General features: G+C 45.7%; 1 protein-coding gene across 1 annotated transcript; it reads right to left on the reverse strand.

Moving 5' to 3' along the window:
- Positions 1-1,403: 1,403 nt before the first annotated feature.
- On the reverse strand, positions 1,404-22,129 carry LOC137299718 (E3 ubiquitin/ISG15 ligase TRIM25-like). The gene is made up of 6 exons (XM_067968655.1): positions 21,566-22,129; positions 21,370-21,465; positions 19,197-19,430; positions 7,810-7,832; positions 5,083-5,231; positions 1,404-1,997 (listed from the first exon to the last, which is right to left on the reverse strand). The coding sequence occupies exons 1-6, from the start codon at positions 22,127-22,129 to the stop codon at positions 1,453-1,455; spliced, it is 1,611 nt and encodes a 536-aa protein (XP_067824756.1). The 3' UTR covers positions 1,404-1,452.
- Between the last annotated feature and the right edge of the window lie 467 nt (positions 22,130-22,596).

Raw genomic sequence — 22,596 nt, forward strand, 5'->3', positions numbered from 1 at the left:
CACTATTTTGAAGAAGAGTTCTACCCGGTGTCCTGGCCAAAATCTATCCCTCAGCCAACTTCACTAAAACAGATTACCTAGTTGTTATCTCATTACTGTTTGTGGGATCTTGCTGTGCGCAAATTGGCTGCTGCGCTTCCTATATTACGACAGTGACTACACTCCAAAAGTACTTCATTGGCTGTAAAGTGCTTTGGGACGTTCTGAGGATGTGAAAGGTGCTATATAAATGCAAGTCTTTCTTTCCAAAAATGTCTACAAAACAAGCTTTTAGATACAATGGACATTTTATGTTTTAAAATTGCAAAATGTTAAGCATTTCAGCAGCTTCTTAATTCATTGGCGACAATACCCGGGATTAACGTTGGCATTCAGGCCGTTCCATAATAGAATAAACATGTAACAGGCACCAACACTGGAATCTGAGCAATTCCTTAACAAAGCGTTCCACAGGCACTAAGAGATTGTAGAAAGTATCATCAGCAGAACATCCTTTTTAGGATTTAAGGGATTCTCGCACAAGATCAGCAGCCAACAGATATGAGCTTCAGAATGAAGGAAAGCCACGACAGGAGTACTGAACGGAGAGCTGAGTGGGACTCGCCATAATCAAAGCAAAACGGTCAAGGTAGGTCAACCAGAGAGGGAAAGTCAAATCGTCCAGAATACTGAAGGGATTTGGAGAATGAGAGGTGGAATGTGGGAGGGCACAGGGCTGGATTTTCCTCTGGTTGGTGGGTTAGCAGCAAGATGGGACTTCCACCCACGCATGTGATGGCGCCAGTAGCCCACCAGCTTTAAACCCCCACCCGGGGTCCCTAAATGGGTAGGAGGAGCAGCAATACCATTCCTGGATTACTGCTGCTGAGGGAGGGGAGGGGAGGGGGGGGGGGGTGAAAGGAGGGAGGGTGGGGAGGGGAATAAATTGTTTCAGCAGCTAATTAAAGGGGGGGGGGGTTGTGACTTTTTGGAGACCGTGTGACTGAGGGAGCAGGAGCTTTGAGGGAGATGGGGGGGGGGTGGGGGGAAAGAGGGGAGGATCGGCAGCAAAAAGCAATCCCAAATTCTCAGATACGTCCATGGATTTTCCACTGGCTGAAGTAGGAGCTAGAAGGGAATGGCTGTTGGGGACTGAGGGCAGGCTGCCCCATGAGCGTGTCTCAGGCTGTCTGGGTTGAGATGGCAGAGGCAGTCAGTGCAACCTCCCCCACCCCAAGAACTGCCACACAGGGGTTTGCAAATCTTGAAGGACACTTAGTTTAAAGGGACAATGCACCCACATCTCTCATGGAGGTTGCTTAATGGGAATGTGCTTTAGTTTAAAAAAGCAGGGAGAAAATGCATAAGTTAGCAGATTCAATGATAACTTTCAAAAGGGAATTGGATAAATAGTTGGAGGGATAGCTCTTTCAAAGAGCCGGAACAGGCACGATGGGCCGATTGGCCTCTAAGTTATTTGAGTGTACATAGGGACAGAGATGTGGTAAAATCACCAAGTTGCAGGGCAGGATAGAGAGGCTCGGTGAATGATTCCTGCTGGAAGGTGTGTATCAGGGTGAGTCTCCTGTCCGACACACTGTAAAACAAGATCGTTCCAGCCTCAAAATCCACGTACACTCCCACCCTGGAAATGTTTCCTGCCGTTAGCTTAGTGTCGGTGTCATCGTGGAGGGCCAAAACGGAGCCCACCAACGAGTACAGACACCATGACCTGTGGTTCCTCCCCAGTAAACACTCCGTACCCTTGCCCCTGCGGCCGATACTCCTGTAAGATAGCCCGACCTTCCACACGCCGCTGTCTCCCGTGATCTCCACCTCCCAGTAGGAGCGACCGGCGCTCACCCCCTCGACACAGAGCAGCTGCTGGCAGCAGTCGAACCTCTCCGCGTTCCTGGGCAGGGGCTGCCTCTTGGGGGACAGAGATAGAGTCCGGTTACCGTTGGACAGGACGAACTGGGCGTGCGCTGTCTGGAGATCCGGGGTCAGCCTCTGTCCGTCTGTGGATGCAAGGAAACACGCGACTGATCTCTGTCATTCTACCCCGGGGAAAGGGTCAATGGACTTGACTGAACCCAGATGGTTTCAAATAATTCTGCATTGTGATGTGGTAATTAAGTCATATTATCAATTCTCTATTGTGTTTCTTAGTCTAAATGAACATGATGTGGAGATGCCGGTGATGGACTGGGGTGGACAAATGTATGGAGTCGCACAACACCAGGTTATAGTCCAACAGCTTTATTTGAAATCACAAGCTTTCGGAGCTTTGCTCCTTCATCAGGAGAAATCGTTGAGCAGAAATTGATCGCCAAGTTCTGCACCCATGAGGACGGCCTCAACCGGGATCTTGGGTTCATGTCACGCTACATGCAACCCCGCCAGCGAAAAAAAGTTATCTGTTTTTAATACAACTGGTCATTCTCTCTCTCTCACTGCCTTTCGGGTCTCTCTCTCTCTCTCTCTGTCTTTGTTATCTGACCCCTTGCGTATTCAGTATTCTTGGATGTAATGTGTCCCTGACTAACCTGTCTGAACACCATTCACTCCTTTGATTGCTGTGATTACCTCTCTGCCGAGGTGTGATAACGGGCAGTTGGAAAGATTATCTGTAATCACCAGGCATTGTTCTCTGACTATATATGCGGTGCCTTTACGGAACCCTTCACTCACCTGACGAAGGAGCAAAGCTCCGAAAGCTTGTGATTTCAAATAAAGCTGTTGGACTATAACCTGGTGTTGTACGACTCCGTAAATGAACATAAAGTGTGAGATAAAATAAGGTCAATCAGCCCATTCCTTTTACGATGCTCTGCGTTTTAACCTATCGTGATCTTCAGTCAATGTAGTTTCTGATGGGCAGGCCATAATGCAATCAGGACTGGTACCTTCAGAAAGTAGTAGAATAGGTCCTAGCAGCAAAAGGACCGTGTACAAACTGAGATGCTGGGCTGAAGATCTGAATGGAAGAGTGACATTGCACGAGCACCTTTAGAAGCTGGTAGACACCATAGGTTAATGGCAACGTCCTGCGGCATCCATGGTTCGCCTAGTTTTGGCGATCTTTAAATATTCTAACATTCTTACTTCACATTCTCTTTTTCCTCCTATGATATGAGACAAAGCTGTCCCACTCTTGACTGCTACTTAGCAATGCCTGCCCAGATGTCGGGTGAGGACATGGTTGGGCCCAGCGAGGACGGCCCTCGCGGTCAAGAACGGCCCTCATGGTCTGGGCTCACACATGCAGAGTGGCCGACGCCCCTATGTAAGAGTCGGCATTGAATAATAGGGTATATTTTCTGCCTGTGCGTTCCCAGGGTTGACCCTCACCCATTAGATCACAGGCTACGTGCAGGCGATTCCCTGGTATGTGCTCCCGGAGTGAGGCTCCATACTGGGAGTGCTTTGCCTCATTATGGCCTGTTTTCTGATGAGGAAGCAGTAACATAATACAATTCCATATTAAACAACACATTTCTGTTTCAATCAAAGTGTTGACAGTGGGATAAATAATTTGGATCTGATCTCCTCTCCATCGGTAACAAGATCGTAAGATAACTATGGATGAGAAAAGCCATTCATCCATCCAACAAGACTCTAAACCTCCCCACTGCAACATCCACTTGGTTCTTAAGAGGTTCCCAGGATTTGCTTCCACTACTCTACCCGGGAGTCCATTCCATGTATCGATCACTCCGTGTGACGAAGAACGTCCTGGAATCAGTCCTAAATTAGCCTTTAACTAGTGTGAATCTGCATCCCCTTCTCCTACACTTGCTCTTTTACTTAAAATACTATTCTGGATTTGCCGTTTTCTTTTCCTTAACTACCTTACATAAGATCACCTCTTAGATGCCTCCTTTCCAGGTGGACAAACCAAAGTCTTTTCTTACAACTCAATCCCAAGTCTTTAGGGATTAGCCTCCTGGCTCTTCTTTGAACTTTCTCCAATGTTTGAATGTCTCCCTTGTGTCTTGGTGACCAGAACTGGATACAGTATTCAAGGTGTGGGCTCCCCAGAGCACTGTATATTTTGATTAGGACTTAGAATCATAGAATCTTACAGCACAGAAGGATGCCATTCGGCCCATTGTGCCTGTGCTGGCTTTGTGAAAGAGCTATTCAATTAGTCCCACTCCCCCTGGTCTTTCCCCATAGGCCTGTAAATTTTTCCTTCTGACTTATCCTCTGTTTTGGCTCCTGTAGTTCAACATTTAATGGGCTTTGTTGATTGTTGCTCTGCATTGGTTTAATGACGAGTCGACTAAGACTCCTAGTTATCTTTCAGTTTCATCCAGAGCAATTTCAACGCCATTCTGCCAAGCATTAAAGCTCTGGTCTTGGAGCCACTTTTGGGGCAGGTGATGGAATACTTTTGCTCTCAGCTGAATCATGGTTTCAGGATGTAGAGCCTGCTTCAGATCAATGGAGCATGGCGCAGATACAGGTCCTTCCACCTCACGGACATACCCATGTTCACGTACAGATCAGCCATGATCTGACTGAATGTCGGAACAGGCTCGAGGGGCTGAATGGCCCACTCCTGTCCCTATGTTGCTATGCCACATTTTCCTAAATCAATACTCCTGTTGGCCTGGTCAGTCATGGATGAGAAACTAATATTAGGTGCAGTTGAGTCCATGCCAATCTGCCAGCTGGAAGAGGATGTGTGCCAGTAGACAGCTGCAAAATCAGGAGGGGGGGCATATTACTATAACATAATATTATATTACATATAGCACACCGGTATTAGGACCATTGCTCTTTTTGATATATATTAATGACATGGACTTGGGTATAGGGGACATAATTTCAAAGATTGTAGGTGACATAAAACTTGGAAATGTAGTAAACAGTGAAGTGGATAGTTTCAAAAGGGAATTGGATAAATACTTGAAAAAGAAGTATTTACAGGGCTGTGGGGAAAGAGTGGGGGAGTGGGACTAATTGAATAGCTCTTTCAAAGAGCCAGCACAGGCACAATGGACCAAATGGCCTCCTTCTGCGCTGTGTGATTATATGATTACAAAACAAGGACGTCACGTTATGTTTTGACTCATTCCAGACACGCGTGCTACTTACACAGAGAGATCAATCGGTCTCTGTCCTTCTTCACTTGCGAAACCAGATCGTAATTTTTCTGTGTATGATTCTTTATCTTATCCAGTTTTATTTTATCCAAGTAAGGACGAGGCCGAGGAGACCTGAATGGCTCCGATGCGTTCTTTATTCTGAAACATAAACACAACATGTTATACATATGAGCATGTGAACAATGACGGACGGGGAAACACCCTCGAGTCCATCCAGCCTGCCCCACACAACTGCGATGCTTTGTGCATCACAATATATAGACTCCCCTTCCCATCCGAAAACCATGTGATTTCCTGGGAGAGGCGAAAAACCAGATAAAAACCCAGGCCAATTTAGGGATAAAAAATCTGGGAAATTCCTCTACGACCTTCCCTTAGGCAATCGAAACTAGTCCAGGAGACCACCCTGGCATGATCATTTTATGTTGCACCTACCTTTTGTACATGACGAGTAAGGTTATGTAAAGATGAAGCCTCTTATTTTATCTTTTTATCTTTTTCTTAAAGCCCAGAATACACAACAACTTGCATTTATAAAGCACTTTTAACGTATTAAAAACGTCCCAAGGCGTTTCACAGGAGCGTTTATCAAACAAAATTTGACACCAAGCCACATAAGGAGATATTAGGACAGGTCCCCAAAAGCTTGTTCAAAGAGGTAGGTTTTAAGGAGCATCTTAAAGGAGTGGAGAGAGGTAGAGAGGTTTGGGGAGGGAATTCCAGAGCTTAGGGCCGAAACAGCTCAAGTCACGGCCACCAATGGTGGAGTGACGAAAATCGGGGATGCGCAAGATGCCAGATTTGGAGGATTGCAGAGAACTCGGAGGGTTGTAGGGCTGGAGGAGGTTACAGAGAGAGAGAGGAGGGGCGAGGCCATGGAGGGATTTGAACACAAGGATGAGAATTTTTAAATTGAGGTGTTGCTGGACCGGGAGCCAAAGTAGGTCATCGAGCACAGGGGTGATGGGTGAATAGGACTTTACAGCAAGATGGTGGAAGTGATCTAGGTTGCAGGTTGGTAGGAGGTATGTAGCAGTTCTGGGGGATGGGGCGTGTTGGGGTGGTGCAGTTTGTTGGCAAGATGGTCCTGGGATTTGGAAGGGCATGTAGGAGGAGCAGAGGGGTGTTGGGATCTGGGAGTATTGAAGAAGGAGTGCCGGGATTTGGAGCAATGACTTGGCAGTTTGGGAGTGGTGAAAGGGGAGTGAATTGCGGTTTCAGGATGTAGAGCCCGTCTTGATCAAGCGAGGCTCTCAGTTCCTCCACAGAAGATCAGCAGAGCAACGTGTAGATGCGAGCCCTTCCACCTCAGGAACATACCCATGTCGACGTATAGATCAGCCATGATCTGACTAAATGACGGAATAGGCTCGAGGGGCTGAATGGCCCACTGCTGTATCTATGCCGCTCATTCCTAAATCAATATAGCAGTGGTGGGTGGATCAATGTTGGGGTGTGGGAGCACTGGGATGGGGATGGCATTGGGAAGGGTGCCTCTGGGTTTGGGAATACAGGGAGTCGGGGGGGGGGGTACTGAAATCTAGCAATTAAGGTCTATACATGAAAATCACTTCAGTTTGTGTTAGTCGATAAAGTACATATGAGTGGGGGTAGATTTTAAACAAATATTCTCTTTACCAGTTGTAGGTAGTAGACAGTGATAGGCTGCAGGTCATGTGATTTGAACTGAAGCATCACATCATCAAACTGCAGACTTTATTTCAATGCATGTTACTAGGAAACCACAGCCCTGTGAGCATATTATATAACAGCACACTGTTGAAGTCTCCTGCACATTACACCGTCTGTTACTGAGATATAAAACTCCAGGAGACGTTATGTAACGCACCGTGTGTTACTAGCACTCCTGTATATTGTTACATAAAAACACATTGTCCTGAACCCCAAATAACTTAATTTCCAAAGGCACTGGCCAGTCCGAAACTGAGCCATTCGGGCAAGTTCCAGATCCAATTTAAGAGAGAGACAGTACAAAAATTAATCGAAAAGGATGTGAATAATATAAGGCAATTATTCATTAAATACTGTACAGGGATTTATTACATTTTAAACCACAGCATCAGCATCATTATATTTTAAACATTAATTTATAGGTCAGTTGCCATTTAAAACACAGGCCTAGAAATTCGAGTAACTGAGGCCGGCTGCCTCAGGACAAACCAATCTTGCAGAGGGGACCTCAAATATACAAAGGGGGCCTAACGCTTGTTTCAGGCGTGGGCACGGCACGCCGATTTTTTAGCCTTGACGAATATGGCGGGGAGCGCACTTCCGGCCTGTAATGCGTGCGTGCTTCCTGCCCATCATATTGGAGGCATCGGAGGCCGTTTAGCGGATGAAAAACGGGCGTTGGCCGGCCGAATTTCTAGGCCGGAGGCTCTAAATCCAGCCAGGATCACAGCCGAAATGGGGAAACTAAAGCAGAACTGTGATCAAGGAGTAAAAAAACGGATCATCACACGGAGGAGATTTGCCTCCCGATTCTCTGCTGCAGTGTGCATTCAACACCAAACAGGTATGGTCATGTAAAAAATAAGATATCAAAACGTAAATGACTTAATATTCAGAATTGGAACAGTCCCCAAGTGCCAGAGCCAAATCGAAGCTGAACACAGTAAGGCTATTATAAACAGGTATTGTCTCCATAATATTTGAATTAATTTAAATGAGTTATGTTAATGTTATTGACACTTACCTGGTTACCATTGAATTGAATCCCTGTGAAAGACAAGATTGAATATGTAAATTTGCAGTGTATAGGGTCAGGAGCTGTACTCCTTACAAACACATTAAGAATTCATGCAGGCAGATGAGAATTTTTATTTATGTCAAATATGTTCGCTATCACAGAATGTAAGATACAAATCAGAGTGAAAGAGCTACATTCCGCTCCATAGTCATCGAGCAGGCTCGAGGGGCCGATTGGCCTCCTCCTGCTCCTATTTCTTATGTTCTTACAATACGACAGAAGCATTTACAAGACTCTAGCACAAGTGACAGCTGGGTCATGACAAGGACATGCTAATTCCTCCTTTGAGGGAAGTCAACACTGAGACTCCAGACCTGGCCTTTTACAATAGCCGCCCTGTATGGGCATCCCATGGTTAAAGTGAGTCATGTGATGCAGCAACTGATTTGTTGATGCTCAGAAACCAACATTTCCACTGCTCTGGGACTTTTTATGCCAAAGGTATTTGGACAGCAAACTGTTCAAGAATAGAGCTTCTGGATACAGAGATAACAAGATTGCCAAAAATACCAACCATACTGAGAATCATACTGGCAATCATGAACTAGGCCTAATTTTTGAGGTGATGCATAATTTAAAAATAAACATTATGTCATGGAAATGCAAATTTCTGTTTCTCAAATTGTGCTTTTTCTACATTCTAATTGTTTTTGAGTATTGTGCTGACTTAGTTTCCTCCTGTATCTTTTGATTCTGTATAGTATTTTACCTATCAATAAATCAGACCAAGCAATGTTAGCCAGTACCCGTTGGTCATTCACTGCCTCCAAAGGTTATAGGTGAATATAGTGGGAGTCGCACACATTCTGCAGTACACAGTTTGCCAATGATTTGGGGTTCATTGTTCAACCTGGGCACGTACATGGTGGAGGATGAAGATGTAGCTTTCAGTCATAAGGGACTCGGTTTGGTTATTGAAGCTCCGTCTTGCCGTGAACACGGGAACAAGTTTAATGAGCAGCTTCCATAACTATAGAAAGTGCCAATGCAAGTAAGTAGTAGTTAGAAGGGTGAAGGGGGAATCTCCTTTCTTAGAGATGGGCCGAAGGTGACCAAATTTCCAAGAGAATGAAAAGTCGACTGGGAGTAAGAAAGACCAAAGAGACAACATGGAGTTGGGATGTTTCGAGATACACTCCTTGAGGATGTTGGGTGAGATACCAGAGCTCATACTGGAGTTCAGTGAGCAAACGATTCAACAGAGTTGGTGGGGATAATGTGATGTTGGTCATAATGATCAAACAGACTGGAACAATGGAGGGAAGGTCTTTACTGAGATCAAAGAAATTGGAATCGGGGGAATAAAGTGAGCTGAAATGATGAGCTTTCTCTTCAGAACAGCAGCATCTTCTGGAGGGAATTGTGGTGTAAAGGAAAATGCATAGGCATGGCAAGAGACCGTGTTAGCAAGGGCTCAGGAGAAGCAGCCGCCACTGGAGGGGCGAGAAGACAACAGCTGACACTTCTCTTCGACAAGGTTGGGTTTGCAGCTTCTGCTAGTGGATCTACAGAAGTTATGAGTGGAGTTAACGTCGGTGCAGAATGTTAGTCGAGATACAAAGAAGTAAATTTTCATCTACTTCTATAATTCAGTTCTGAATGATTGAAAACTGATGCAAATCTAGTCAGGATGGCAATATGCTAATAGCACGTGATCTGACCGGGATATCTCATTTGCATAATTATTCATAGCTCCAAGGCGTTTCACCCCGCTGGCAGCCCCTTTCCAAGGCTCATAAGCGAAGAAGCAAGAGCAAAAAAGGGAAAGAAAACCCAATCCGGAGGCCCGAGTCTGTAGGAAAGTGAGGGAGCAGCCCAGCATCTGAGCCCAGTTAGTCGGTTGAGGCTGCACCAAGTGATTGTTAGGAGATGCCCATTTGCCACTCTGCATGGCGCCATCCCCATGGATCAGCACTGCAGCGTTCCTGGAAGGAGCCGGGTCAGATAATGTCCCCTCGCTGCATCTAACTAGGAGCCAGTGGAAGGTTGTTGTGCTAGTGCCTCCCGATATGGCTTGTGGTGTCTGGACTGGTGCAGCCAATCTCACTATGCTGGCTGCTGATCGCTCTGGCAAATCTTCTGAAAGCATGACATGTTGTGATTGGGGGTCATTCTGAAGAACCATTCAGCACTAAGGTTAGTCAGGCTTTCACAAATCACCTTTGTCCCATCGAGTCTGTCATGGCTTCCCTTAGGAATTGGAGCCTCATCCTGCACTATTGTTCTACCATAGTGAGGTGTGCACATCTCTGTCCATGGATGTGGGTGTGAGGGTATCAGTAGATGGGTATTGATTACTTCTGGTACCACCTTTCTGGTGTCTGCTATCCTTCCATTGGTCCTCCTCTTCTTTCTCAACTTTCAGGTTAGTTCTGCAGCAGTTTTATTGGTTTTTATTTGCGGCTATTATTTGCGGCTAACACTCAGGCATCTTTGCGGCAATTATTCCGCTGCTTATTTTATTCCCGCAACTGCATTAGTTCCACAAACGAGTTCCACAAATGGGAATCTCCCCTCCATCCGCCCTTACTGGTTCGCTGGATCTTCTTACTACACCTTTTAAACTTAATTCTGCCATGCAGCTCGTTGCCCAGCAACCCGGGACAACTGTTACACGTGGGTGTGCAGAGCACTGTGGGTAATGCGTGCGGGTACACTGGGAAATTGGGCGCACGTTGGAGCGACAAAACCACCTGAACTTTATTACAGCAAAGGTCGCAACCGTTTAATGTGGGATCAAACTGATTTTTTGCGCTGGCTAACTTGGCAGAATGGTCGCCACCAAACCACCCGCCCTGTTATGCCCTATAAACTGGCAGAAACGAGGCATAATGACGATGAAAATTGCTCCCAAGGTGCGATAAGCAGAAGTGGCAGACATGATCGAACCAAGATGTCCTGTCCTGACCTGACAGAAGGGGCAGAGTGAGGAAGGAAACTCCCATGGCCATTACACTGCCACAGAGCAGGGCCAGAGCAGGAAAGCAGCAGTCACAGAGGCAAAGGCCAATACTTGGCATTTACGTGGCGTGAATCTTATTTCACGGAAATGAAAATCAGGTGGTTTCTATAACGGGCGGGCGATCTGCTCTGCCAGTTTACCGCCCATGCGGTGAAGCTGAGCGTGATCCCCACAGGGGGTGAAGTTGCTGTCGGTGACCTTTATAATGAATGTTGCTGTGGCTCCGATGGAATTCCGTGCACTATTTTAACACACCGTTCTCCTGCTTGCTTTGAGTGGGCTAATCAATGTGTTAAATTAGTGGTATCACCACCGTAACAAATATCACGGAGACTAATTTTACCTCAGGGATTTACCTCAATCTGCGTTGACAGTTAAAAATGAAGACTCGGTTTTATTTGTCAGCCAGTGTAAACAGGGGAAGTGTCGCCAAGGAAGTACAATCAGTGAGATATTCAAGTTCTCAATTAACAATCCCAGCTTTCCAAATCTTCAAGTCTGTAAACCACAAGGGATAGCGAATTATACTAATTGGACTTGATTAATATGTATGTTTAGTTAATTAGGAAGTTCAAAAATTTAACCTAGGAATTGCTGTAACTGAGCATAGATTAAGCTTTTCTTCCATTGTTAAGGATCCTCATTAACCCATGACTTTGCTATTCTCCCGACCTGCATTATGGCCATGGGACCAGGGGCCGTGCAATGGAGCAACAGGATCAATAATCAATAATTATGGCCAGTACTTGTTTACAGTGCTACGCAGTCGTTTAATCCCCTGAAATAGTGCGTGACGTAATAGTGCAGCTGGTATGTCAGCAATGCTCCTGCAAAGTGTAGGTGTCAGCACTCAGTGGGCAGCACTCTCGCCTCTGAGTCAGAAGCTCATGGGTTCAGGTCCCACTCGAGAGACTTGAGCACAAAATCCAGGCAGACAATCCAGTGCAGTACTGAGGGAGTGCTGCATTGTCGGGGGTGTCGTCTTTCAGATGAGACGTTACACCGAGGCCCTGTCTGCCCCCTCAGGTGGATGTAAAAGATCCCATGGTTCTATTTTGAAGATGAGCGGGGAAGTTAGTCGTGGTGTCCTGGCCAATATTTATCCCTCGACCAACATTATTAGAAAAAACAGATTACCTGGTCATTATTTCATGGCTGTTTGTGGGATCTTGCTGTACACAAATTGGCTGTCGTGTTTCCTACATTTCAACAGTGACTACACTTCAAAAGTACTCCATTGGCTGTGAAGCACTTTGAGACATTGTGAAAGACGCTATACAAATGCTAATCCTTCCTTTCAATGATGTTCTGTCGTAGGGTGAGGTTCCAAACAGTACAAGCCCCCTGATGCATTTGAGAAGGCCACGCTTGATATCGTTGGGAAGTGGTTGAGGACAGCAAGGACGGAAGCCTCCTAGAGGTCACGGCTGACACCACGATGTTCACCCAATGCAAGGTGCGATCGCGCGCTCCTGTGTGCCCAGCTGGAAGCCGCAATTGTAGGGAGCCTGGGTCAGAAAATCCGGGCTCCAACCTTGTGGCTCTGCCCCCAACCCATGCTTCCCCCCGAGCGTGGTTTCCCCTCTGGGATCGTGGGGTTGTGCAGTCACCCCTCTAATGAACTTCCTACTGAGTGACTGTCACACAGACGCACACTGGAGCTGAGGGACATCACAGAGAGTCTGGTGCAGTGGAACTAAGTGCCTGAATGTGGGCGGCCGAGGCAGCAGTTTGAAATTTTGTTCTCTTCTGGTTTTTTTGCAGTTTAGAGCGAAGAACATCCAGTGAGCAAGTCCGCAGCTCCCAGCCTTCTGTGTGATAATCACCACATCAGCCAAGCACCAGCACAGAGGATGGAAATAGCGAAATAGCGAAGTTAAGGAGATAGCACAGGGCCGACCCACAGTGCACTTGTGAAGAGAAGTGAGTGGGGTTCACTGATCAGAGGCAGGCACCTACTGGGCAGGGGGTCCTGCTACTCTATCTAGGGATTCAGATCCCCTAGGGCCTGCTCGTAGACAGAGATTGCTGTTTGAGCTGAATTAACCTCATACGTCACTTGTGTCCGTACAAAACACCCTTCAAGGTCTTGGGAGGACTGAAGAGCTGTCTTCCACCGGGCTTCACGCAGTATTGGATAAACGGTTACCGACACCGTTAGGGTTGCCAACCCTCCAGGACTGACCTGTAGTTTCCCGGAATTAAAGATTAATCTCCCGGATACTCCTGCGAGCCACCCGGGAGAAGAACCATCAGGGCGTTTCCCTCTCCTGTTTCCCTCTGGCCGGACTCACGACAAACGGTCAGGCCGCAATGCTCCCAGGATGCAATGCGGCCATGGTGCACGTGCGCTCGGTAAAACAACACAACCGATAGAGTGGTTTGCTGACCAGAGGATTTTGGGTATTGTAGCCACGATTATTGACTGACTGACATGCCTGGCGGCCAATGGTGGCAGCGTGGGGGTGGGGCCTTAGGGGGCAGGAGGTCATGTGGTGAAACCTCCCGAAATATGGTCCAGCCGGAGTTGGCCACCCTATAGACCGTAGTTGGCCATGGTGCATGTGCCCACTCCTGTGGCATCGGCAGCGGACCCCTCATTGGGACGGGTCATAGGCACAGTGGCGTCACCCCTTGTGAATGCTCACACTGCAGTTATAGAGGCCTGACACCTTAATGATGATTGGAGATTGGTTACACACAATCTTGAGCCATGGATCATAGACCTGAGTTGAATAAATGTTGTCTTGCCAGCATCATTCACATCTCGAGATATCTGAAACACTACTTCAGGGTGTGATTGATAATCATTCTGGTTGTACCTCCATTCTGCTTTTGTCCATGGGTCACTCCTTGATCTTCCAGGAGTCTTCCTTCCGCTCCCCTTCAAATAAAGGTGGCAGTGATGATTGCCTCAAATAAAAAGGCATTGTGGGAGATACTTAGGACGCAAGCACCCACCTGTGTTATTATGGGTTGGCAGTTGCATACATATCTAATTAGGAATGGGATTGAAGGCTGTAGGGACGAGTAAAGACGGTCGCAATCAATTCTGCACTGTCGGAGGTACCTGGTCCGGTTGGGATGCATCCTAGGATGCTGAGGGAGCTAAGGGTGGAAATTGTGGAGGTACTGGCCATAATCTTCCAAACATCCTTAGATATGGGGGTGGTGCCAGAGGATTGGAGAATTGCAAATGTTACACCCTCGATCAAAAAAGTGTGAGGGATAAACCCGGCAACTACAGGCCAGTCAGCTTAACCGCAGTGGTGGGGAAACTTTTAGAAATGATAATCTGGGACAGAATTAACAGTCACATGGACAAGTGTGGGTTGATTAGGGAAAGCCAGCATGGTTTTGTTAAAGGCAAATCACGTTTAACTAACTTGATTGAGTTTTTTGATGAGGTAACAGAGAGGGTAGATGAGGGCAATGCGGTTGATGTGGTGTATATGGACTTTCAAAAGGGCGTTTGATAAAGTGCCGCATAATAGGCTTGTCATCAAGATTGAAGCCCATGGAATAAAGGGGGCAATAGCAGCATGGATACAAAATTAGCTAAGTTACAGGAAGCAGAGAGTAGTGGTGAACGGTTGTTTTTTGGACTTGAGGGAGGTGTACAGTGGTGTTCCCCAAGGGTCGGTACTAGGACCACTGCTTTTCTTGATACATATTAATGACTTGGACTTGGGTGTCCAGGGCACAATTTCCAAATTTGCAGATGACACAAAACTTGGAAGTGTAGTGAACAGTGAGGAGGATAGTGATAGACTTCAAGAGGATATAGACAGGCTGGTGGCATGGACAGACACGTGGCAGATAACATTTAACGCAGAAAAATGCCAAGTGATACATTTCGGTAGGAAGAACAAGGAGAGGCAATATAAACTAGAGGGCACAACTCTAAAAGGAGTACAGAAGCAGAGAGATCTGGGGATATATGTGCACAAATCATTGAAGGTGGCAGGGCAGGTTGAGAAAGTGGTTAAAAAAGCATACGGGATCCTGGGCTTTATAATAGAGGCATAGAGTACAAAGTATGGAAGTCATGATGAACCTTTATAAAACACTGGTTCAACCACAACTGGAGTATTGTGTCCAATTCTGGGCACCGCACTTTAGGAAGGATGTGAAGGCCTTAGAAAGGGTGCAGGAGAGATTTACTAGAATGATTCCAGGGATGAGGGAGTTCAGACTGGAGAAGCTGGGGATGTTCTCCTTGGAACAGAGAAGGTCGCGAGATTTGATAGAGGTATTCAAAATCATGAAGGTCTAGACAGAATAGAGAGAAACTGTTCCCATTGGCAGAAGGGTCAAGAACCAGAGGACATAGATTTAAGGTGATTAGCAAAAGAACCAAAGGTGACATGAGGAAAAACTTTTTTATGCAGCGATTGTTTAGGATCTGGAATACACTGCCGGTGGTGGTGGTGGGGGGGGGGGGTGATGGAGGCAGATTCAATCGTGGCTTTCAAAAGGGAACTGGGTAAGTACTTGAAAGGAAAATATTTGCAGGGCTACAGGGATAGGGTGGGAGAGTGGGCTAGCTGAATTGCTCTTGTATAGAGCCGGCACGGACTTGATGAGCCGAATGGCCTCCTTCCGTGCTCTAAACTTTCTATGATTCTATATTGATGGAATGACGCCTATCTGGTTCATAAAGGGCATTGTATTGTGCACAGGGGCCCAAATGGACTCTTTGGACTCCTAGGAAGCCTGAAGACCGGGGGAATTATGCTGCCCTGTGTTACTGTTGCTGATGAGTGGTGAAAGTGATGAAGTTGTTGGCCATGATGAATAATGCATCTGTGGACAGCAAGCTGGTTGACACTACGGCTATCACCAGTACGGGCAACATGAACACTGAGGACTATGGACACCTTAACATCAGTGGTAGTGACTTTGGATGTTTTATTGTGCCTGGAGGTCTTTCTGGCCCATCTCTGACACACCTTCCTTACTTAGCCTCAGTCTCCGAAGGCACTGACAGCGTGAACAACTCTGTGAGGAACACGTTAATGTTTTAATGTTCAAACTGAAATATAAACAACTGCTTGAACAGGACTAAAGGTTATTGTGGATCCTATATATAGTAAATATTACCTGATTAAACACACATTACATAAGAACATAAGAAATAGGAGCAGGAGTAGGCCATACGACCCCTGGAGCCTGCTCCACCATTCAATAAGATTATGGCTGATCTTCGAACTCAACTCCATTTTCCCACGCCCGATCCCCATATCCCTTCATTCCCATGGAGTCCAGAAATCTATCGATCTCAGCCTTGAATATATTCAATGACTCAGCATCCACAGCCCTCTGGGGTAGAGAATTCCAAAGAGTCACAACCCCCTGAGTGAAGAAATTCCTCCTCATCTCAATCTTAAATGGTCAACCCCTTCTCCTGTGACTATTCCCCCTAGTTCTAGACTCTCCAGCCATGGGAAACAGCCTCTCAGCATCTACCCTGTCAAGCACCCTCATATTCTTATATGTTTCAATTAGATCACCTCTCATTCTTCTAAACTCCAGAGAATATGGGCCCATTCTACTCAACCTCACCTCACAGGACAACCCTCTCATCCCAGGAATTAATCTAGTGAACCTTCGCTGTACGCAGTACTCCAGGTGAGGTCTCACTAAAACCCTCTACAATTGTAGTAAGACATCCTTACTCTTGTACTCCAACCCCCTTGCAATAAAGGCCAACATTCCATTTACTTTCCTAATTGTTTGCTGTGCCTGCCTGCTAACTTTTTGTGTTTCTTGTACAAGGACGCCCAAGTCTCTCTGAACACCAACATTTAGTAGTTTCTCACCATTTAAAATATATTCTGTTTTTCTATTCTTCCTACCAAAGTGAATAACCTCACATTTCCCCACTTTATACTCCACCTGCCACCTTCTTGCTCACTCATTTAAACCTGTCTATATCCCTTTGCAGACTCTTTGTGTCCTCCTCACAGCTTACTTTCCCACCTAACTTTGTATCATCAGCAAACTTGGATACATTACACTCGCTCCCTTCATCTAAGTCATTAATATAGATTGTAAATAGCTGAGGCCCAAGCACTGATCCCTGCAGCACCCCACTAGTTACAGCCTGCCAGCCTGAAAATGACCCATTTATCCCTACTCTCTGTTTTCTGTCCATTAACCAATGCATTATCCATGCTAATATATTACCCCCAATCCCATGAGCCCTTACCTTGTGTAACAACCTTTTGTGTGGCACCTTATCGAATCCCTTTTGAAAGTCCAAATATACGACATCCACTGGTTCCCCTTTATCTACCCTGCTAGTTACTTCCTTTTTACATACTTGTAGAAGTTGTATAAACCACACATTACCTGTATATACCACACATTACATGTATAAACAGACATTGCTTGTTTAAACTCACATTACCTGAATAAACTCATTTATGTATAAATTCACACTGGCTGTAATATCCTCACATTACCTGTAAAAACACAGGATACCTGTAAAACTTCTCTTACCTGGTCAAACTCACGTTACCTGTATAAATACAAACTGCCTGTATAACTGTACATTACTTGTATAAGCAGACATTTCCTGTATAACCTCACATTACCCGTATAAACACTCATTACTTCTTTAAATTCTCATTACTTGCACAAATTCAGATTACCCGTATGCATTCACATTACCTGTATAATCCGTCATTACACCTATATATATAAATTAGCTATATAAATGCACATCAACTCTATATACGCACATTATCTGAAACAACAACAACTTGCATTTATATAGTGCTTTTAACGTAGTAAAACGTTCCAAAGCGCTTCACAGGAGCGTTTATCAAACAAAATTTGACACCGAACCGTATAAGGAGATATTAGGACAGGTGACCAAAAGCTTGATGAAAGAGGTAGGTTTTAAGGAGCATCTGAAAGGAGGAGAGAGAGATAGAGAGGCGGGGAGATCGCGGGAGGGAATTCCAGAGCTTAGGGCCCAGGCAGTTGAAGGCACGGCCGCCAATGGTGGAGTGATTAAAACCGGGGATGAGCAAGAGGCCAGAATTGGAGGAGTGCGGAGATCTTGGAGGGTTGTAGGGCTGGAGGAGGTTACAGAGATAGGGAGGGGCGAGGCCATGGAGGGATTTGAAAACAAAGATGTGAATTTTAAAATCCAGGCATTCCTGGACAGGGAGTCAATGTAGGTCAGTGAGCACAGTGGGGTGATGGATGAACGTAATGTAACATGGGCAAATTATAATGCAAATTATCTATATAAGCACACATTACCTGACTAATCAGACTTTGTCTGTATAACTGCGCACTGCCTCTATAAATACACATTATATGTATAATCTCGCATTACCTGTGTACACAAACATTACCTACGTAAACACACATTACCTGTCTAAACACACATTGTATAAACTCACATTACCTGTATAAACACACATTGTTTAAACTCACATTGCCTGTATAAATGCACAGTATAATCTCACATTACCTGTAAAAACTCACATAATCTGCATAAACTCATGTAAACTGTATAACCTTGGCACAATTGTGGCTCAATTGGTAGCACTCTTGCCTCGGAGTCAGAAGGTTGCGGGCTCAAAACCCACTCCAGACTTGAGCACAAAATCCTAGGCTGACACTCCAGTGAAATACTGAGGGAGTTGGTGGCTGTCTTTCAAATGAGATGTTAAACCGAGGCCCCGCCTTGGTATAACCACACATTACCTATATAACCACACATTACCTGTATAAATACACATTACCTGTATAAATACACATTACCTATATAACCACACATTACCTGTATAACCGCACATTACCTGTATAAATACACATTACCTGTATAAATACACATTACCTGTATAACCGCACATTACCTGTATAAATACACATTACCTGTATAACCACACATTACCTGTATAACCACACATTATATATATAACCGCACATTACCTGTATAAATACACATTATCTATATAACCACACATTATATATATAACCGCACATTACCTGTATAAATACACATTATCTATATAACCACACATTACCTGTATAACCACACATTATATATATAACCGCACATTACCTGTATAAATACACATTATCTATATAACCACACATTATATATATAACCGCACATTATCTGTATAAATGCACATTACCTATATCACCACACATTACCTGTATAAATACACATTATCTATATAACCACACATTACCTGTATAAATACACATTATCTATATAACCACACATTACCTGTATAAATGCACATTATATATATAACCACACATTACCTGTATAAATACACATTATATATATAACCACACATTACCTGTATAAATACACATTATCTATATAACCACACATTACCTGTATAAATGCAAACTTTTCACTCTTCTGTGAAAGGTCGGTGAGATTGACCAAACACGTCTCAAAGAATTTCATTTCCTTTTCCAGCTTGCGGATGTGTGTGTCGATCGCTGCTGTTACTCGGCTCTGCTCCTTATCCAGACACAGAAAAACATCTCGCTCTTCATTTTCAATATGTTTCCTCAATGCATCGTACTTCTCCTTCACTTCTCTCTTAGTTTCTGTTATCAGACTCTTAAGAGAAGTGTTAGCTTTTGTTATTAATTTGCAGATCATTTCACTGTAAGCCCATGTTACATTACACACCACCTCACCTCACCCAACTTAAAGTGAGGTAAAACACCACACTATTTAAAGAACAAAGTGCGTTCGATGTTTTTGTTCTGATGTTCCCCCCACTCCTTTCCTCTCCTGAAGGCAGCAACATTCTGGGGTACTCCATAACCAGGCTCAAATGGCCAGTCTTCATGTGTAAGCCTAAGCAGTGTTGGGGAGCTATTCAACTGTAAGGTGCATCGTATTCAATCACAATGTAGTCAGAGTTTGAGTTAATGTACTGATTCTAGGGATAACATATCAGACAGAATTTGCTAGAACATGGCAAATCAGGATTTGAATTTCAGTGGCGATGATGTCGATGACAACAACAGCGTTTTTACTGCACCTTCAACGCAGAAAAACATCCCAGTGAGCCAAAGAAGGAGAGATAAAGAAGGACGACCAAAAGCTTAGTCAAAGAGGTGGGTTGTAAAGGAGGAGAAGGAGGTGGAGGGATCTATGGAGGGAATTTCACAAAGTGGGATCTCGGTGCCTGAATGCACGGCTGTTAATGGTGGGTGAAGGGTGGGGAGGATGTACAAGAGGCCCGAGGCAGAGGAATGGAGAGTTCGGAGAGGGGGGTTTGTAAGGTTGGAGGAGGTTACAGAGATAGGGAGGGGCGAGGCCATTAAAGGATTTAAACACGAGGATGAGAATTTTAAATTTCAGACATTGAGGGACTGTAAACCAATGTAGATCAGCAAGGGTGGGGGTGATGGTGTGGGAGAGGATTCGGGCAGCAACATTTTAGATGAGCTCAAGTTTACAGAGGGTGGGAGGTGAGCCGAGAGAGCACTGGAGTAATCTAATGTGGAAATGATAAAGGCATGAATATCAGGGATTCAGATGGGCTGAGGTAGATGTGGAGGGTGAGTGATGTTCTGGAGGTGGATGGAGGCAGTCTTTACGATGGAGAGGATATGGGGTCAGAAGCTCAGTTTGGGGTTGAGCATAACACCAAAATGTGAACAGTCTGATTCAGGCCAAGATCGTGACCGAGGAGGAGGATGAATCAGAATCATACAGCACAGAAGGAGGCCATTCAGCCCATCTTGCCTGTGCCGGCTCTTTGAAAGAGCTATCCAATTAGTCCCATTCTCCCACTCTTTCCCCATAGTCCTGCAAATTTTCCAGTGTATATCCAATTCCCTTTTGAAAGTTACTATTGAATCTGCTTCCACCACCCTTTCAGGCAGTGCATTCCAGATCATAACAACTCGCTGTGTAAAAAAAATTCTCCTCATCTCCTCGTCTGGTTCTTTAGCCAGGGATGGAGCCAACGGTAGCAGTATTGGAGTTTGTGGCTAGGGCTTTGGTCTTCCCAATCTTTGGCTGGCAGAAGTTACAGCTCCTCCAGACAAGCAATCTGATAGCGCAGATGTTAAACGGAAGGGGTCGGTGCCTGAGGAGAGGGAAACGTTCACTATATCAACTAAAAGGCGCCAGAAAAGTAAGTTGGGTGGTCAATGGTTTAATGGGAATGAGGGCGGGGGGGGGGGGGGGGGTCAATGAATCAGGAAGTAGGTTTCACGGATGAGATGAGGTTGGCGAGGGATGGGGGTTCAGAGCTTGGTGGGGGGGGGCTTCAAGGAGGTTTAGCTTAATTGGCAAGGGGAAGGGATGGAGCAGCCCAGGCAGCTGAACGGACAGAATCTATCTGTGAGGAGGAAATCCATGAGCTCCTCACACTTGTTCGAGATGAGGGTGGAGGAGAAGGGGAGAGGGGTTTAAGGAGGTGGTTGGCAGTGGAGAAAAGAAGCCAGGGGAGGGCTTAGCTGAGTCAGTAACTCTGAATTGTCTCTGAGAATCCTGATAATGAGCGTCTAACCTCAGCAACTGCGTAATTCAAACCCACCTGAGTATTCAGCTTGTGTATGAGAAGATCACGGAGAGCAGCCTGCACCGATTCAGCATTTTGCTCAATCGTCTTGAGTTGAAGCTGCAAGTTTTCCTAACAGAATCAACAGAGATATTGATAACCTCGTTAGTCTGGCATTCTTGAGAAAGGAGGAGGTAGAGAGCGAGGTTTCTGGCTAGTAACACACACCTACCCTCAGCTCCTTCTCTCCCTCACTGATGCTCCCACAGCTGTGGTCCTTATGCTTCCCAATTAAAGTGCAGAGAGTGCAGACACACACTCGGTCATCCTTGCAGTAAACATCCAGCATCTTCTCGTGTTCTGTGCACTTCCACACCGACATGTCCGCCGACGTATCCACCAGCGGGTGGTTTTGAAACACCCCGTTGCCTGTGTGCAGCTTGAGGTGAATGGGACACATGGAGGCTTCGCATTTCAGGCAGGTTTTGACGGCTGCCAGCCGCGTCCTGGTGCAGTAGCTGCACGGAACGGCGTTCTGCACCGTCTCCAGGGCCAGGAATTCCCGAGCCACCTTGGCCAGCTTGAAGTTTCTCTCCAGAGGGGGTCTCCCTCGCCCCCCAGCTCGACACTCGGGGCAGAAGTAAGGGTCAGAGCCCGACTCCAGCCAGGACTCCTCGATACAGGAGCGGCAGAAGCTGTGCTTACAGCGCAGTGTCACAGGGTCGGTGTAGATCTGGAGGCAGAGAGGGCAGGTTAACTCCTCGTCTAACCATTGCTGAGATGCAGCAGTTGCCATGGTTTAACCGAGAATAGAAAGGGGAAAGAGTCACAGTGTTACACAACACCGCTATCAAAGTGAGGCAGCTTAAATACAGGCTGAATCTGAACAACGTGTTACACAGAGACAGGCATTTGCTTCTTGCACCGATAAATAATAAATGTAAGCGACCTTTCATAGCAGAGCAACTTTTTCCGTGCGTTTATATTGAGAAAAAACATTTCCAAACCCATCAACTTATATGATGCTCAGGAGCAGGTTTAACAGTCTCCAGACCAAACTACAGAGAGAGCCGTATCGGTACAGTACCTGCCCGATATACAGTGCACATTTACTCCCTGTAGGGACAAAACCGACTTACCCGTGACCAGACAATTTTACATCACATCGAATCTACAGCACAGAAACAGGCCATTCGGCCCAACTGGTCTGTGCCGATGTTTATACTCCACACGAGCCTCCTCCCACTCTAATGACCTCCTCCC

The sequence above is a fragment of the Heptranchias perlo genome, chromosome 29 (genome assembly GCF_035084215.1).
Source record: "Heptranchias perlo isolate sHepPer1 chromosome 29, sHepPer1.hap1, whole genome shotgun sequence".
Lineage (NCBI taxonomy): Eukaryota > Metazoa > Chordata > Chondrichthyes > Hexanchiformes > Hexanchidae > Heptranchias > Heptranchias perlo.

What these genes read in the sequence shown, in the direction of transcription:
- LOC137299718 (XM_067968655.1), bottom strand. Translation starts at nt 22,129, where the DNA reads ATGGCAACTGCTGCATCTCAGCAATGGTTAGACGAGGAGTTAACCTGC. An exon ending in AGGGAGAGAAGGAGCTGAGG is followed by an intron (nt 21,466 to 21,565) that starts GTAGGTGTGTGT and finishes TGATTCTGTTAG; the next exon opens with GAAAACTTGCAGCTTCAACT. An exon ending in TTCAATTCAATGGTAACCAG is followed by an intron (nt 5,232 to 7,809) that starts GTAAGTGTCAAT and finishes TTTATGTTTCAG; the next exon opens with AATAAAGAACGCATCGGAGC.